Genomic DNA, 19,732 nt, shown 5'->3' on the forward strand with positions numbered 1-19,732 from the left:
AGATTAGACCCCACAAGTTCTCCAATAAATTCCACCGAATATCGACTGTCCGATGTAGAGGATAGTGCATCTTTCAATATCTGTAACCCAGATGCATGGATAATGATAATGGTGTATAATGAACAAACATTCATAGTAGAGAGGAAGATCTCCTCACCGGCAAGATCCACACCCTTGATTTTACCAATAAAGTCCAGTTCAGTATTCCTAATTAACTCATACTCTTGGTTACAATGGTTTGTAGGACAATAGCAATGAAAATGGCCAACGGTTGGAGAATTGACTCTCTAGATGAAATTATCGGTCTTCTAAGGGGTTTATGCTTTGACTTATGAATTTTGGGTAACAGAGAATTTATTAAGCATATTGGATGATCCACAGTTAAAAATCCAATTAGATCTTCATCAAGCCACCATTGCACTAATCCATACGATAATGCTTTATCCACCTTGGCTTTCATGGCCTGCACAGGATTCTGGGTAAGATACTCATATGTGGTATTATCAGCCAGTTGGCGTAAAATGTCGTTGTCATACTCCACCCAGTTTTGGATCACCAATACACTGTCCTTATCTGCTAGCCTGATAACTAAATTTTTATTCTCACTCAGTGATGTTAATGCTTCCCTTTCCTCTCTTATTAAATTCTTATAGAGACAAGGTGTTAAAGATTGAGTATCGTCCTGTGTCATCCTGAGCCGCAATGTTTTTATACTCGCATTATTTGTAGGGGGATAGAAGGTGAATGTTTTTTTGAAGGGGTCAATAGTTTCTTATCCAAAAAATACTCATGCAGTCTTAATTTGAGGCCAAATTTGAAATAGTCAACCATCAAATCAAAGCTATTCTCTTTTACTGTTGGTACAAAGGAATGTCCCCTTGACAATAATCTCTTCTCAGCAGCACTCAGTGTGTGATCTAATAAATTAAATACCGCATCTACTCATTCCTCCTGCGTCCTCTTCTTCCTCCACCACCTCGCCATGTGTGACTTGTGCTTCTTGCAACCGGAGGCTTTTTTGCTGTTATCTCTGCGGTTTGTGCTAAGAAATAAAAGATCTCTGCTCAAAATTATCACCATCAGTTGTAGACGCTTGTGAGCGCGACTCGACAGTATCAAACACCTAAATCTCCGTCTATGTCTTTGCTGGGGAGTAATTTTTTGATGTTCTGCTACCACTAGTGTCTCCCAAAAGCCACCAATAGAGATAATGTGTTTTATAATGGTTTGCAACTGTGGCTAGCTTTTTCCTTTTGAAGGCTAACAAATGCTTCTTATAGTTCGCTTGATGTGTCAATGTATCGATCCAGATTTTTATCCTAAATCAATCAGCATTAAAATGATCATTGTCAGTTATTGTTCTCTTCAATTCTGCACCAATTTCTTCCACAACTAACTGGATTAGTTCAAGGGAACAATTATTCAGAACCCCACACCACCTACTGCAGAAAGTGGGATTGTTCCAGCCAATATTGTTTATTCTATATCCTGTCAGAATTTTTCATTTTATAGTATTTTGAAAGGCACTGGCCATTCAAGGTAAGATCTATTTCCCTCTTTTTAACCTCAGCTATCGGTAGTAGAGGTCCAGAGCAGTCTCTGCTGGCAATGCTTGAAAACTAAGATAATCAAACAAGATATTGTTGGCGTCCTCATCCAATAATGAAAGAGTGCGTTGTTCCACCTGCGACAACATTTGCTCATCAAGAAATTGTGCGTCCCCTTGTGCCATTTTTTTAAGGCGTTCAGGGTATCTGATATAGCATCCAGCAAAAAAAGGCTTTTGTTTATAAAAAGGACTTTTGCTTAGAAAAATGGTGGTCAATTTAAGGTGACAGTATCCAGTATCTTAAGCATGCATTGCATGTGCAACTAGTGAAGACATAGTTCAATGTTCCATGCAAACAAAATACATAAATGGTTGTCAGAAATTGTAGGTGCACTGTAAATATATCTATGCTTCTCCAAGCATATATTGGCAATTCTCTGCACTCACATTACATTTACAGTATTCTCTGTAAAGCACTGCGGAATATGTGTGCGCTATATAAATAACTGGTAAAAAATAAAAAACATTCTAGAGTGACTGGGGTGCTCACCAAGATTCTATCCATGATGCTCCATAAATAACTGTAATTCTCCACAAACCTAGAATAAGTTGTACTCTCCAGAATTTTTAGATGCATTTATTCCCAAATAGTTCACATAAATTTTATCTGGACATAAGGACACATAGTCCAGAGACGTTGGTACATTTGTGTTATGTTATAAAGAATATATTTGCACTACTGTATATTGAAGACCATAGAGCGCTGCCTTTTTTTCTATGGTTGTTTGTTTCACATTTGGAGGTCACCGGGGCATAGACACCATTATACTACGTGAGTGCCGTATGTATATATCTGTTTGATTTGCGTTTGGGTGGCATCATCAAGTACCTGAACATTTTGGCCTCCCTGCACACCTGGAACAAGGTTTGGAGTTTGAGTAATTTAGACTTTTTATTTTGTCTTGAAATGCTGGTCTTAACATGTTTATCTTGGGCAGTCTTCATATGCAGCACAGTTCTAAGAAAGCAATGATCGTTGTTGGCCATATTCTTATTTATTCTTATTTATTTTGCAGCGGAAATCTTGCAGGCCAATGATAGCTTAACACAGGTCATCAATACATACCGACAGTTGGTGACAGGGGAAGAGATTAATGGAGAACTGGCATCGGGCAGCATGCCAGGTAAGGTGGGATTTTTAGTTATTATAAGCTTCTTTCTATTTGTGAAGTTCTTCCTTTAATCTCTTGTCCACTGTTTACTTAGCCAGCTCTTCTGCGTTACTGGATCTCTCAGGACTGGACATGACTTCAACAGCCACCCCTTCATATCCTTCTGTTCCATCACAGCCCCTACAGTACTCCTCCACTACACAGATCGCCACATCTATATCTCTGCTAGATGATGAGCTCATGTCTCTAGGTAAGGTGGACTTCTTAGCTGTGGATGAATCATTTGACATTGCTTTTATATCTCAAAATTTATAGATACATTGATGGTTTTGCTAGTTGACATATATTTTCTCAGTTGTCTTATGGGGAGTATATAGTACATGTACTTGTACTGCCAAAAGCTTAAAGCTTGGACCAGCACAATACCGTTCTCCAAAGACACCACATTAATGTAAGTAGGCTTCCCAGTTAAGCAATGCCACTAGAGTGGACGCGGCAGCCAGCCACAGACGCTCCTTCGTCCCTCCTCTCACCTGTACAGGAGTACTGGTAAGGTGTATAGGAGAGCTGGGTATTCTAGGGACTCTCCACTGTCCTCTGTCTTCTACAGCTCCATATCCTCCTGAGTTATCCAACCAATTATTTTCTTCCTCATTTTCTTGAAGACTGGCATGCAAAGTAAGTTTTGCCTGCTCCTGCTGTCAATCATAATTTCATTGTGCCCAGTTTAGGGCAGATGCCGTGCGTGCGTGTGTGTGTGTGTGTGTCACAAAGAGTCAATAGCATTGCTGTCCTGTGAGTTTACCCACTGAGACAGCAGAGCCAGCCTGGGCGATGTCTCTGGCCCAGACTATTTATGAGCTCAGACAGCTCACCGCACACCCTAGGGAGCTGAGCAGGGATGTTTACTAGTCCGCCTCTACCATGGGACCCACAGGGAGCAACATTTTTCCTATGATGTCTCTGTTAGGGATCCTTTGACGTATGCTTCGGCTGCACCCAGTGTCTGATTCAGATGTCTGCATACTTTGTGAGGGTTAGGACATCTGCCACCATGTCTAGACATGCTCCAGGCTCTGGAGGAGTCTGACTGAGTTTTCCTCTCATGAGGCAGGTGACATGGCAGAAGGGCCTGACCTGATGTTTCCTCATGTCCTCTTGGAAATTCCAGCAGGAAGCTGGGAGTGGATGATTATGGCTGTGCTGTTAGGTAGCAGCATGAGATCAAGAAGCATTAAATCTGAGCTTCCATCTAGTCTATTGTTTAAGAGGAAAAATAAACATACTGGTTCTTCTCCTCTTCTGTTTAGTTGAAGATCCTGCTTAATGGACCAGGCCTGATCGCAGATTCCAGGTATCCTGTAGATTGCAATCCCTTTATCCTCTCCCATTGCTAACACACAGTGAAATGGGAATGCCCACCTAAGGTGAATGCTCCTATAGCTCGCCTAACTAGGTCACCACTGTTCCAATTCAGAACACTGCAGCCTTATGGCATAGCGCAGATAGAAAGATTGTGGCCACCCTTATAATGGATTACACCACCCAGTTTAGCTCCAGCTTTGGTCCATAAGACAGCGGAGAGGTGCTTAGAACAATTGTCAGAAGGTCTAAAATCTGACAGACCAGAATTTAATTTGCTAGATTAGCTGGAGCATATATGTAAAGCCTCTGAGGGTAGGAGGGAAGGCGCTATTGACAAAGGACTCTATGGTGCTAAAATTTCAGCATTGGCAGTGTCCGCAGGTCATGTTCTCTGGTTTCATACCTCGTAGGTTTGCACTGAGTGCAACAATATAATCTTTGGAGGTCCTGTTCAGTCTGAACTGGAAACAATTATTTCACAGGCCACAGGAGTTTAGAGTTCCTTTATTTTTGTTAATGCTTCCTGACCAAAGAGATCTTGGGTTTCAATCCTATTGTTCCTAGGTGAAGATGAGGAGACCTGATTCCGGGGGCCAGCTTGTGGAGGACTGCAGAGAGGTAAAAGGTCTTGGGTAGTTAGGCGTCTAACTCCCGTGCCTTTGACTTGCAGTCAATGTGATGGCCAGGCTGCCCTAAAGGGAACTCCTGTGGTGGGAGCCCTTCTGCTTTGCTTTTCTTTGGGGACAAGTGTCAATGTCAGTATTGCATCATAGATCTCCTGGAGTCCACTCCTGGTTCTTTTTCACCACTTGTCATCCTGGAGACAAAACAAACATTTTACCTAAAGAGAGCAGTCTAGTTCCTTATTTCAGCAGGATTAGTTATTCCAGACCAGAACAGCAGAAATAGTTGTGCTTCCATGGATCTCTTTTCCTGGAACAGAAACTCAACGGTTACTTTTTGACCTACAGTATTCTGAATCTACATCCCTAAACATTGTGTTAAGGATGATATGATTCTAGTTGAAGTCCTTGAGGTCAGTCATCAACAACATGGAGCAGGATTAGTTTTTGGTGTCTATAGACATCAATAATGCATTCTTGCATGTTCCAGTTTGAGAGGGACACCATTGCCTCCTCACATTTGCCATTCTGTCTCATCAGTTTCAGGCCCTACCCTTCAGCAATGGCAACAACATGGCAAACCTTGGCCTTTCTGCTGGCTCATGTGCAGGAGGCAGCCCAGAACTTGGAATCTTAGAATTGGATTCTCAACTTCACCAAATTAAACTTAACATATCAGCTGATGATCTTCTGGAGCTTCTGTTCGACACCTGCCACCAGAGAGTATGATTGCCAAGGGTCAAAATTTGCCTGCTTTGGGGAGTTGTGATGTGTTCGTTGGGTCACCGACAGGTGTTATTTCACCATTGAGGAGGGTCATGTTGCACAGTTCCACTCAAGAATATTGCAGATCTAACTAATTTTGAAACTGAACAAAGTCTTACTAGCGCTTGACCACCAACAATTCAGATCAATGACTCCAATGGTGGCTGAGCGGCAACAACCTCAACCAAGTGGTCACCCATTTTACATCTGGAATTGGACAATAGCCTTTGAGGCTGGGCAATTACTCTTTATTCCATAACAGGGTCTTTGGACTCCAGAGGTATCAAAACTCCCGATAAATGCTAGAGTATGATTATGTTTTCAAAGCTTTAGTAAGCAGAGTAAGAGTGCACTGGTCATGAGAGAGGTCACCAGAATATTGAGTTGGGCAGAGCAAACGTCCAGCCACCGCAGTTGTTTTAATCCCAAGAGTAGGAAACTGGGTAGCAGATTGTCTCAACAGACATACCCTTCATTCTGTTGGAGTGTCCCTTTATCCCTAAGTTTTCCAGCAGATTGCAGGCAGATGGCGGCAGTCAGATGCAACATAATGCATTCAGGTGATTCTGTTTGCTCCAAACTTGCCAAGAATGTCAAGTCACATTCTCAGCATGGGCAAAGGGCCAAGCCTGCTAAGACCAAATCTGTTAAGCAGGGGCGGAGCCAGTTTAGCTCACACTCCAGGAGCCAAAGCCAGTGGGAGTGCCTATCACATTAGTAATCTCCCTCCGTTCCCTGGTGGATCATTGCTGCTTACACAGACTGCATACACGCCGCCAGGACAGAGCACGCAGCAGCCTCCCTGTTTTACCTGCCCACCCATAGTCTATACTGCTCCTGTTTGCAAAGATTGCTTTGTACTACGTCCTTGGCGATGCACTGTCGCTGAGTCCCTATGCCCGGAGAGCGAGGACTTGGCACACATAAAGCACTCTGTTCCTACAGCAGAGCTACAGAAGTTACTTTTTTTATCAATAGTGGCCACAACTTCTACAGAGGAGTCGCTCCAATGGTATTTTGGATTCATAACTGCAAGAGAGACTTTACATTTCTTATCACTTCCGTTCCCATCCCCCACTTTCCCACCACTCATCCGAGTTTTTATCTATAAGTTTGTCTTATTTGTTTGTGTATCATCTAATCCTATATACTGTTAATAGTAAGTGTCCCACACCGTCAACCACACTTGTTATTTTTTCCCTGTGGGGCGAATGTTTGTGTTTGTTCTCCTATAGGGGCCATTGTGTTGTGATGGCAGGTAACCCTAATCTTCTGTCCTTTAGAGCCGGGGTGGAGGATGCAACTTGCACTTGCTGCAGGCGTCGCGGTTCCGCACACTACACCTCTGCTGTTAAGTCAGGGTCCTGTTAATCAACAGCATTTACTTTGGCTGGCGTTACTATGATCCTTAGATGTTAATACAATTCTGACAGTGTGATTAAGACCATGCTCAATGCTTGGAAGCCTCTTTCTGTAACCACCTTGGTTGGTGTGAAGCAATTGGGAGTTTCCAACCTTTTCTGTCTACTTAGGATGATTACTGCTGCTGACAGCCTCCAGGTCTTTTCTCTCCAAATATGTCAGTAGTGAACATAAGGTGCTGCGTACCGCAACTTCTGAGCGGGACCACCCTTAGGGACAGCTTTGGAACATGACCGTTGTATCCATTGTCCCACATAGGATTAATGAGAGAACTTGATTTTTGTTATTAGTTTAAATGTGTCCTCCTGAATCTTTTGGGGACACTGAATGCTCTCCATTTTTCCTCTGTTCTCCTTTTTTTCATTCTTAGCTTTGTTGTTACAGTTGGAGAAATTGTTTTTCTTCTCTACATCTTATACTGGTTCTATCCATTGGGGCTTTGTTAGTAAATACTGAAGTTCACAGTCATCAAATGGGGTCTTAGAGGGAGAGGAGCTTGTGCTTTAGTTGGTAAATTGACAGTGGTCAATTTAATGTACTCCATTGTATCCAGGGCCGGCTCCAGACCAACCAGCACACTGTGCGAGAAATAGATGGAGCGCCCCCCCCCCCTACTCGAGCTCGCCCGCCCACACACACTTGATCCATATATAAATATGTACATATATTTATATTTCTTTGTCAGCTGAAAACAAATATTTACTGTTTTTTAATTAAAGAAATAACAGGAGAGATACAAAAAAAATACAAAGGAGTCAATTTGAGCAAAACGTTACCATGCCATTTATTATAAAATTAAGACACATTGGTCCTCACAGGTTACTCAAAAAACAGAACTATATTTTATTATTTATTTATTAACAGTTTCTTTATATAGCTCAGCATGTTCCGTTACGCTTTACAAATGGTAGCAATAGAACAAAACTAGGTAGTAACAGACAGACAAGAGGTAAGAGGGCCCTGCTCCTTTGCCCCCACATGATGATAAAAAAGCACCATATATTAACCCCGACATTGGTCCCCACAGGGTAAAAACACACACATTGTACTCAACAGGACAATTAAAAAAAAACACACACACATTGATTAAATGTATACCCCCACAGGCAAATTAAATAAAACACACATTAATGCAATGAATGCTCCCACACAAAAAAAATTTATAAAAAAACCCCATTGTCCTCTAATTGTATATATTCCTTGCAGTTCGTGGAGCATATTTTAATCTGAATGTTTTCTCTATAATGGTCAAATCTATATTTCCCCTTACACAGCATTACATTAAATCACTTTTACATTCTACATCAGTGGACTTTTGCACATTACACATTTATTTGAAACCCCTTCCTAATTTCTTTTATCCCAACCTTTTATTTTTTCTTACAGCTCAAAGGGTAACGCCAACCTTTAATATACAGTATACATCACACCAGAATAGACTTCATAATAATTGTTGGTAGATAGCAAGTGTATTTTTGAGTACAGTCCCCATCATTGACTTTGAAGTCACAGTGCTCCTCAGCCAGCCCCCTTCAGCCAGTGTTCAGTCCCCAGTCCAGCGTGAGCGCCCTCTCACTGCAGTCACAGTGCTCCTCAGCCAGCCCCCTTCAGCCACTGTTCAGTCCCCAGTCCAGCGTGAGCGCCCTCTCACTGCAGTCACAGTGCTCCTCAGCCAGCCCCCTTCAGCCACTGTTCAGTCCCCAGTCCAGCGTGAGCGCCCTCTCACTGCAGTCACAGTGCTCCTCAGCCAGCCCCCTTCAGCCACTGTTCAGTCCCCAGTCCAGCGTGAGCGCCCTCTCACTGCAGTCACAGTGCTCCTCAGCCAGCCCCCTCACAGCCCCCCACAGACTCAGACTCCAGCCAGCCACTGACTGCGAAAAGTGCTCCTCAGCCAGCACTCCCACAGCCCCCCAGTCTCAGCCCCTGCTCACTGCAAACACAGTGCTCCACCAGGACCTCCCTCAGCCACTGTTAATCCCCCCACCCCAGACTCACTCAGCCCCTGCAACCCCAGTGTTCCTCCTTCCCCACTCTACAATACTCTGTTTCACACTTACCAATAAACTAAAATTCAGTCCCACTCCAGGTGGAAGTTCAGGCACCTGTCAGCACTTACTTACTTATTGCAGCTGCAGTTCCCATCTCCCCCAGCCCAAGTCCTCATGCTGCACCGTGGTTCACTTCACCTCCTCCCAGGGGAGGATCTAGACTTTTCTTTTAGGGGGGGTAGTTTACGAATTAATCCAGACTTCTCCCCTCTACTAATTACTTCTCCCAGTTTTAGTCATACCCCTCTAATTTTCAGTCTCAACTTTTTTGGGCCCTGCACACCCAATTCACCACTTTTTCTTAAATTGTAGTCCAAATAGAGAGAGCCCCAATGAACCACGCCTAGCCTGTTCTAGCGCAACTGATGACATGGAATGAACAAAGCAGAGATCAGTCCCAATCTTGTTACAGGCCTCAGCCCTACAGCACAAGGTGGTCAGAAGCCTTTGCACTTACTAGCCTTAAACTGGCTGTCATGGTGGCACGGGGAACTGGAGTGGCATTCTTATTGCGCGTGCGCGGCCATAGGATTGTGCATGCGACAGTTAATAGAGAGTGATCCTTTTGTTCCCTTTTCTGAAAAATATGAGAAGCGTTCCCCATATACTAAACATTACGTTATCTATCTGAACCAAGCCCCAGAAAGTTATGGGGGCTACTTTTTTGACCAAAGTACTGTTGAAAAATGAGCTCCATAGAATGGACTACCCCTGGCACTGCAGCTGGGGTTATTAAATTCTGCAGTGGTTTCTTATAAACATCTCCATGTATGCCCACACATATATAAATACATACAGTACATGCCCACACATATATAAATACATACAGTACATGCCCACACATCTATAAATACATACAGTACATGCCCACACATATATAAATACATATATGCCCACACATATATAAATACATACAGTACATGCCCACACATATATAAATACATACAGTACATGCCCACACATCTATAAATACATACAGTACATGCCCACACATATATAAATACATACAGTACATGCCCACACATATATAAATACAGTACATGCCCACACATATATAAATACATACAGTACATGCCCACACATATATAAATACAGTACATGCCCACACATATATAAATACATACAGTACATGCCCACACATATATAAATACATATATGCCCACACATATATAAATACATACAGTACATGCCCACACATATATAAATACATACAGTACATGCCCACACATATATAAATACATATAAGCCCACACATATATAAATACATACAGTACATGCCCACACATATATAAATACATATAAGCCCACACATATATAAATACATATATGCCCACACATATATAAATACATACAGTACATGCCCACACATATATAAATACATACAGTACATGCCCACACATATATAAATACAGTACATGCCCACACATATATAAATACATACAGTACATGCCCACACATATATAAATACATATAAGCCCACACATATATAAATACATATAAGCCCACACATATATAAATACATATAAGCCCACACATATATAAATACATATAAGCCCACACATATAAAAATACATATATGCCCACACATATATAAATACAGTACATGCCCACACATATATAAATACATACAGTACATGCCCACACATATATAAATACATACAGTACATGCCCACACATATATAAATACATATATGCCCACACATATATAAATACATACAGTACATGCCCACACATATATAAATACATATATGCCCACACATATATAAATACATACAGTACATGCCCACACATATATAAATACATATAAGCCCACACATATATAAATACATATATGCCCACACATATATAAATACATACAGTACATGCCCACACATATATAAATACATACAGTACATGCCCACACATATATAAATACAGTACATGCCCACACATATATAAATACATACAGTACATGCCCACACATATATAAATACATATAAGCCCACACATATATAAATACATATAAGCCCACACATATAAAAATACATATATGCCCACACATATATAAATACAGTACATGCCCACACATATATAAATACATATATGCCCACACATATATAAATACATACAGTACATGCCCACACATATATAAATACATACAGTACATGCCCACACATATATAAATACATACAGTACATGCCCACACATATATAAATACATATAAGCCCACACATATATAAATACATACAGTACATGCCCACACATATATAAATACATACAGTACATGCCCACACATATATAAATACATATAAGCCCACACATATATAAATACATACAGTACATGCCCACACATATATAAATACATACAGTACATGCCCACACATATATAAATACATATATGCCCACACATATATAAATACATATATGCCCACACATATATAAATACATACAGTACATGCCCACACATATATAAATACATACAGTACATGCCCACACATATATAAATACATACAGTACATGCCCACACATATATAAATACATACAGTACATGCCCACACATATATAAATACATATATGCCCACACATATATAAATACATATATGCCCACACATATATAAATACATATATGCCCACACATATATAAATACATACAGTACATGCCCACACATATATAAATACATACAGTACATGCCCACACATATATAAATACATACAGTACATGCCCACACATATATAAATACATACAGTACATGCCCACACATATATAAATACATACAGTACATGCCCACACATATATAAATACATACAGTACATGCCCACACATATATAAATACATACAGTACATGCCCACACATATATAAATACATAAAAGGATACTAAGCCCAGTTGTAAAATGAAACTGCCAGTAAGGTAGAAGAATTCCCTTTACTTTTCGCTCTTTCTCATTCCTCCGTCGGCTCCTGTCACCGTCGTGGCATTGCTCTTGCAGCTACACGCACACTGGCTGGCGGGCATGGCTCTGCTGCTCCTCTACTTTGGCGGTACACCTGTGGGCCGCTCACACGGCACAGTAAATGAATAGCGCTGCGGTAGGGGTTGTCTGTCCACTCCGGCAAGTCAGGTGCCTCGAAGCTCCACTTCAGTCTGCAGCATCAGTTTAGCTATGTGCAGGGGGGGCGGCGATCACTGACCCGCCACTGCCTCCTCCTGCCTGAATCCTCACCCTCGCAGGTCCCGGCCACCACCGCACTGTCTTGACCCCGCCAGAGAGCAGAGCATGCAGTCAATGCAGATGAATGCGCAGGCAGGGACAACAGCGTGTGACGTCACGGCGCCACCCGGGCTGCTCAGTGCTGCAGATAAGGGCGGAGTCTGTCACTCAGTGATTGTCACAGACTGACTCACTGTGTGTATGTAAATCAGCGGGGTGGACAGACTGGAGTCGGCGCGCCCACAAAGGATGGCGCCCTTGAGCGGCCACTCAGGTGTAACATGCCTAGAGCCGGCCCTGATTGCATCCACTGTCCCCATAAGACTTGAAGGAAAGAATTAAACGCAAATAAAAACTCCCATTTGACTTCTCACTACTTCATTCCTCCAGTGCCAGAAGTTCCTTTGTCAGATTGTGTTTGTTAGAGCCTTATATCCTTGTTTATAGAGTAATACACTGTAACATTGCTAAACCTTTAGTGCAGCAAAGCAAGTATAAATGAATGAGATTTTCGTTGCCTTTCTGACTGTCAGAATCCCGACAGATTGCAGAGGTAAATATTAGGGTCAGGGGGAGGGTCAGGGTTAGGCACTAGGGGGAGGGGGAAGCGTTAGGCTGCATGAGGGGAGGTTAGGGGGAGGGTCAGGGTTATGCACTAGGGGGAGGGTTAGGCTGCGGGGGGGAGGGTTAGGCTGCATGAGGGGAGGTTAGGGGGAGGGCCAGGGTTATGCACTAGGGGGAGGGTTAGACTGCAGGGGGGAGGGTTAGGCTGCATGAGGGGAGGTTAGGGGGAGGGTTAGGCTGCAGGACAGGATTGTTAGGGTTATGCACTAGGGGGAGGGTTAGACTGCAGGGGGGAGGTTAGGGGGAGGGTTAGGCTGCAGGACAGGAGGGTTAGGGTTAGTCACTAGGGGAAGGGTTAGGGCTATGCTTAAAAATTGTAGGGTTAGGCTTGGGCTGTAGGACGGGAAGATCAGGGTTAGGCTTTGGGATGGGAGGGTTAGGGTTGGGCTGTGAGAGGGTTAGGGTTGGGCTGTGAGAGGGTTAGTGTTGGGCTGTGAGAGGGTTAGTGTTGGGCTGTGAGAGGGTTAGTGTTGTGCTGTGAGAGGGTTAGTGTTGGGCTGTGAGAGGGTTAGTGTTGGGCTATGAGAGGGTTAGTGTTGAGCTGTGAGAGGGTTAGTGTTGGGCTGTGAGAGGGTTAGTGTTGGGCTGTGAGAAGGTTAGTGTTGGGCTATGAGAGGGTTAGTGTTGGGCTGTGAGAGGGTTAGTGTTGGGCTGTGAGAGGGTTAGTGTTGGGCTGTGAGAGGGTTAGTGTTGGGCTGTGAGAGGGTTAGTGTTGGGCTGTGAGAGGGTTAGGGTTGGGCTGTGAGAGTGTTAGGGTTGGGCTCAGGGAGAGTTAGGGTTCGGCTGTGAGAGGGTTAGTGTTGGGCTGTGAGAGGTTTAGTGTTGGGCTGTGAGAGGGTTAGGGTTGGGCTGTGAGAGGGTTAGGGTTGGGCTGTGAGAGGGTTAGGGTTGGGCTGTGAGAGGGTTAGGGTTGGGCTGTGAGAGGGTTAGTGTTGGGCTGTGAGAGGGTTAGTGTTGGGCTGTGAGAGGGTTAGGATTAGGCTGTAAAAGAGGGTTAGTGTTGTGCTGTGAGAGGGTTAGTGTTGGGCTGTGAGAGGGTTAGTGTTGGGCTGTGAGAGGGGTGGGTTAGGCACTTGGGGAAGGGTTAGGGCTAGGCTTTGGAATGGTAGGGTTAGGCTGTAGGGCTGGAGGGTTAGGCTGTAGGATGGGGAGATCAGGGTAAGGCTTTGGGATGGGAGGGTTAGGGTTGGGCTCAGGGAGGGGAGGGTTAGGCTGCGAGAGGGTTAGAATTAGGCTGCAGGAGGGTAGGGTTATGGTTATCCTGCAGGAGGGTAGGGTTATGGTTAGGCTGCGGTATGGTAGGGTTATGGTTAGGCTGCAGGAGGGTAGGGTTATGATTAGGCTGCAGGAGGGTAGGGTTATGGTTAGGCTGCGGTATGGTAGAGTTATGGTTAGGCTGCAGGAGGGGTGGGGTAAGCGTTATAATACTTACAAAAATCTGTCTACATTCTGACCATCGGCGTACTGACCGTCAGGATCCTGTACCCAATCCAAATGAACAGACCATCGATAAAATTATCCAGGATATGGGAACTATAAAGCATGCTTGAACACAAACTACAATTTCACCACAGCATAAAATGATGCTGGTTTCTGCATCCAATGTCCAGTATAACAGTAGATCACTTCCAATGCTGAGAAAATCACTTTAGGCTGTGTCACATTGAGCCAGCATAATACAGTAAGCTTGTGTCTGTGCATCTTTTGTCTGAATGTAATGATGCACAATATGCTATTTTATTTGTACTTAAAACTTTAAATTTATTAAAATTCTGCTTTAAAATACGGACATTATTTTACAGTAATACAAGAGGTAGATAGCTGTTGAGTAGTACATAAATATATTAGACCTGTACATGATTATGTACATACAGACAGAGACCTGACTCTGCCACACTATGCTAGAAATGACAGGTAATGTATATATAAAGGAATTGTTTACCACTAGGTCCTCAGGCGCTATAACCCAAATCATTCAAGCAAGATTGTTTATGCCAAAGTCAATGTTAGGGTCATCCACTCTTATCCAATGTGGTAACTCTATAGAAAACTCAAAACATAGGGGAAGAATATCCCATAGTGTAAATATGTCATATACATAACATTCAATCAGTTAAGCCATGTGTTGAAAGACTCGTACCAGAGATGGTGGTCTACTATTATGAGTAGACAAATTCACGTATAATGGAGAGGACAGTAGCAGAATTCTGTCCCAAATCAGTTTACACTCCTCTTCCAAGTAAAACACCGGATCTCCCAGAACACACTGAAAACGAAAGAACTCCAGATAGTGTAATGGTGTTTACTCTATACACATAGTTAAAATATCCACACAGTACATAGGTAAAAGATGGACTCTCACCGGTTCATTATGTCTACAGTAACAAGTAGACAAAAAAGCATGAGTTCATAATCTCCAGGCATCCCCAGGAGATTTTGCTGAACCACCAGGTAATGTCCAAGTGTCCCAAATGTTCTCCACCAACGCGTTTTGATACTAATTGGTATCTTTTATCTTAAGGTATGAGGAGACTCAATAATGGGGCTGATATATATACCGCTCCCAGTAGATCCAATTATACAAGTGCAATACCTAATGCCAGACACAGATCCACTAAACGGTAAGAGCAAAAGACAATAATGAAAGTAATCCATTCCCGCTGTTCCATACCCTTCAATAGTCCCAACCCAATCCGGAGTTATGGAACCTTTTGATCTTCTTCTTGTCCACCTTGCTTCCGGTGGAGTCAGAAGTCGTGGTCCGTGTTTCTAATCCTTATGCGCTCCGTTGACGTCTTTCCATTGTTTCCGATAGCTTGTAGTAGATGGGAAAGCAAGTACTCTGGTATGTCCAATTGTATACAATGTCTCCACCGCTAGCTGCGGCCATTTTTGGAGCTGCTGCCAAGATTTTTAAAACATTAATACCATCTGGTCTCAGTAAAGATTTTGAGGTCAAATGTTTTTTTAAAAACCTGCTAATAAGATTGCACCTAAATTAACCATTTATCGAACATCAAGAACTTCAAGGAAAGAGGTTCAGTAGTTGTGAAGAAGGCTTCAGGGAGCCCAAGAACGTCCAGCAAGCGCCAGGACCGTCTCCTAAAGTTGATTCAGCTGCGGAATCGGGGAACCACCAGTGCAGAGCTTGCTCAGGAATGGCAGCAGGCAGGTGCGAGTGCATCTTCACGCACAGTGAGGCGCGAAGACTTTTGGAGGATGGCCAGGTGTCAAGAAGGGCAGCAAAGAAGCCACTTCTCTCCAAGAAAAACATCAGGGACAGACTGATATTCTGCAAAATGTACAGGGATTGGACTGCTGAGGACTGGGGTAAAGTTATTTTCTCTGACGAATCCCCTTTCAGATTGTTTGGGGCATCTGGAAAAATGCTTGTCCGGAGAAGGAAAGGTGAGTGCTACCATCAGTCTTATGTCCTGCCAACAGTAAAGCATCCTGAGACCATTCATGTGTGGGGTTGCTTCTCAGCCAAGGGAGTGGGATCACTCCCAATTATGCCTAAGAACACAGCCATGAATAAAGAATGGTACCAAAACATCCTCCAAGAGCAACTTCTCCCAACCATCCAAGAACAGTTTGGTGAGGAACATTGCCTTTTCCAGCATGATGGAGCACCTTGCCATAAGGCAAAAGTGATAACTAAGTGGCTTGGGGAACAAAACATCAAAATTTTGGGTCCATGGCCAGGAAACTCCCCAGACCTTAATCCCATTGAGAATTTGTGGTCAATCCTCAAGAGGCGGGTGGACAAACAAAAACCCACAAATTCTGACAAACTCCAAGCTTTGATTAGGCAAGAATGGGTGGCCATCATTCAGTATGTAGCTCGGAAGTTGTTTGACAGCATGCCAGGGCGAATTGCAGAGGTCTTGAAAAAGAAGGGTCAACACTGCAAGTATTGACTCTTTGCATAAATTTAATGTAATTGTCAATAAAAACCTTTGACACTTATGAAATGCTTGTAATGTTACTTCAGTATACCATAGTAACATCTGACACTTATGAAATGCTTGTAATGTTACTTCAGTATACCATAGTAACATCTGACACTTATGAAATGCTTGTAATGTTACTTCAGTATACCATAGTAACATCTGACACTTATGAAATGCTTGTAATGTTACTTCAGTATACCATAGTAACATCTGACACTTATGAAATGCTTGTAATGTTACTTCAGTATACCATAGTAACATCTGACACTTATGAAATGCTTGTAATGTTACTTCAGTATACCATAGTAACATCTGACACTTATGAAATGCTTGTAATGTTACTTCAGTATACCATAGTAACATCTGACAAAAAGGTCTAAAAAAAAACTTAAGCAGCAAACTTTGTGAAAACCAATACTTTTGTCATTCTCAAAACTTTTGGCTATGGCTGTACAAGTATACACTTTTATATATTTGTTTACCATTTTTTATATTTCTTACAACTTTACATGGACTTTTATTTTATTTTTTTCACCCATGTGGTACTAAAACCTTTCTACTTCAGGGTCCATAGGGTATCCACAGGATACCTTGGGGTATAGGTGTGACGTCAGTCATCGGGCACCATAGAGTTAAGCTTCCAGCCTCCCAGGATGCACTAGGGTCCCCCTCCTATACCCCGCCCCCGAGCCAAGGCACCTCAGTTTAGTTTGATGCCCGGCCGGAGTCGGGTGCACCTGTTGGAGTGGGGGCTAAGAAGAGCCCCTGAAGTTTTCATCATGCAGCTGTGGCTGCACATCTGGATGTACAGCATGGACAGTCAGTCCTGACGTCCATGCTGTCTTCCCTACACCCCCGCCGGTACCGATCCGGGGATGCTGGTGAGCATCTGATGTCACAGCTAGCGGTGACCCCAGATGTTCCGGACCATGGCCGGAATCAAGGGGGACAGCAAGGTAAGCAGCGGGGTCCCGCGGTGGGTCCCCGCTGTTACATGGTCCAGAGTCCCCAGGCAGGGGGCTCCCTGGGGACTGGCTGCAGCGTGGAGCCAGGTATATAACCTGCGCTTCCACTACCCCCCTGGGACAGCGGACCGCAGCAGAGCGGTAGCGCTGCGGCATCCCGGGGGTTAAATGCATGCCAGGGGAGCACGCCTTCCCTGTCTCACAGCCGGCGCCTCCCCCGCTGCACACAGCCCTCTCTGCAACACGCCGACTGGCCCTGTGGCAGCGCTCCTCCCCCAGGCCAGCCTCCTCTCTGCTCCTCGGCGGCCATCTTCCAGAACGCATGGTGAACGCTGCTGGAAGCCTGGATGGAGGCATCGTGGTCTAGGTCCCCCCGCATACCTCTCCTCCGCTTGTGGTCAGGTCTGTGTAAGCAGCGCTGTGTCCTACCAGACTCTGTGTCTGTGTAGTTGATTTATCAGCGCTGGTTAGTGCAGGAATTGATTTTCTTTGCATTGTATGTGACTGTGCTAGCGCTGCTGCTTGTACCTTCTATTTCTGACTGTCAGCTTTATTACTGTCCCTTTTCTTTCTGCTAAGCCCTTGCGGTGCGGTGCTGCAGGGTGGTCTCTCGCCTTTTTAAAAAACAATTGGTAAGAGGGGTCACATACTTTGTACCATTATGTCTGAAAGTGAATTTCCTCTCCGGCTACAGTGTACTACGTGTAAAGTACCTTTAAAGGAGGGGGAGGGTAGCGTGGAGGGCCTCTGCCGGCAGTGTTTGTCAATGGCGCGGCCTATTACGGTTACAGCACCGGTACAGGAGCCGCCCTGGGCTTGTTTCGCTCAGGCGCTTACAACCTTAGTGGGCCACTTAGCTCCGCAGCCCGCGTTTACGCAGATGGGTTTGTCCCAGCAATCAGTGGTGTCGTCACCCATGCAGGTTTTCCCAAGACAATTGGTGGTACCCCGCAGTCTCCCTATTTCCCCTCTCCCGGTTTCTCAGGAGCCGGCGTGGGTTAACCCCCTGACGAGTTCTGTACAGCACTTGTCGGATGTTTTGCAGGGGGAGCCTGTGATGCGGCCACATAAACGGCCGGTGGCGTCTCTGTCGGCTCCTTATGAGGATGACGAAGGGACGTCTGATGATGGGGAGATTCTGGATCCTTACGATCAGGAACCTCTCCATACTAAGGACGCAGACGCTAGGTCCAAGGTGTATATTCCTGGACTTATTCGGGCAGTCCGCACAGCCTTGGTGATTGAGGACGAAGTTCCCCCAGCGGCTAAATCCAAGTATGCCTTTTTTAAGGATGTGAAGGGTGACGCCACAGTCTTTCCTCTTTCGGGTCAGTTGGTGGACCATTTAGAGGAGGCGTGGAAACAGCCTGGCAAGCGATACCAGCCGCAGAGGCGCCTGGCGGTGGCTTATCCGTTCACGGATAATTATTTTGCTAAGTGGGAATCCCCTCCACAGGTGGATTCTCATGTGACACGTCTTGTCCGTAGTGCCACATTACCAATGCCATCCATGTCCTCCCTTAATGATGCTACGGACCGCAAGGTGGAGATCTGCCTGAAGTCCGCTTATTCCCTTGCGGGGGGGGTCAGCGCGGCCGGCTATGGCCATTTGCTGGGTTGCCAGAGCTATGGAGCGCTGGGCGGATTCGTTGGAGGCGTCCTTCGATTCCGGCTGAACAGGCGGAGTTGATTGGTAATCTCCGTGATTCGGCCACTTATATCAACGAGGCGGCCTTAGACATTAGTACCCTGGTGTCTCGAATTTCTTCGGCAGCGGTGGCTGCTCGTCGCACCTTGTGGTTGCAATCCTGGAAGGCGGACGCTGATTCCAAAAAGGGTTTGGAGGCGTTGCCCTTTAACGGAGAAGTTTTCTTCGGTCCAGATCTGGACAAGATTGTGGCCATCCTGGCGGCAGCCAAATCGGCATGTCTCCCGTCGGCCGCTGTTCCTTCTGGTTCAGGACCATCGTCCTTTCGGTCTTATAAGGCCCAGGGCAGGCCCAAACCACAGTCTTTTCCCCAACAGGCTGGTCCCAAGAAATCGGCCAAGCCCCGGA

At 44.4% G+C, this 19,732-nt stretch overlaps 1 protein-coding gene across 1 annotated transcript in view; it reads left to right on the top strand.

Annotated features, from left to right (window-relative positions):
• Nucleotides 1-19,732, top strand: part of GGA1 (golgi associated, gamma adaptin ear containing, ARF binding protein 1) — a 103,746-nt gene that overhangs the window by 62,350 nt on the left and 21,664 nt on the right. The window contains exons 6-7 of the mRNA XM_088463392.1: nucleotides 2,626-2,733; nucleotides 2,816-2,971. Of these exons, the coding sequence (XP_088319518.1) occupies nucleotides 2,626-2,733; nucleotides 2,816-2,971 (264 nt within the window). The remainder of the gene's footprint in view (nucleotides 1-2,625; nucleotides 2,734-2,815; nucleotides 2,972-19,732) is intronic.

Source organism: Taudactylus pleione, unplaced genomic scaffold (genome assembly GCF_031769625.1).
Source record: "Taudactylus pleione unplaced genomic scaffold, aTauple2 ptg001353l, whole genome shotgun sequence".
Taxonomy (NCBI): Eukaryota; Metazoa; Chordata; class Amphibia; order Anura; family Myobatrachidae; genus Taudactylus; species Taudactylus pleione.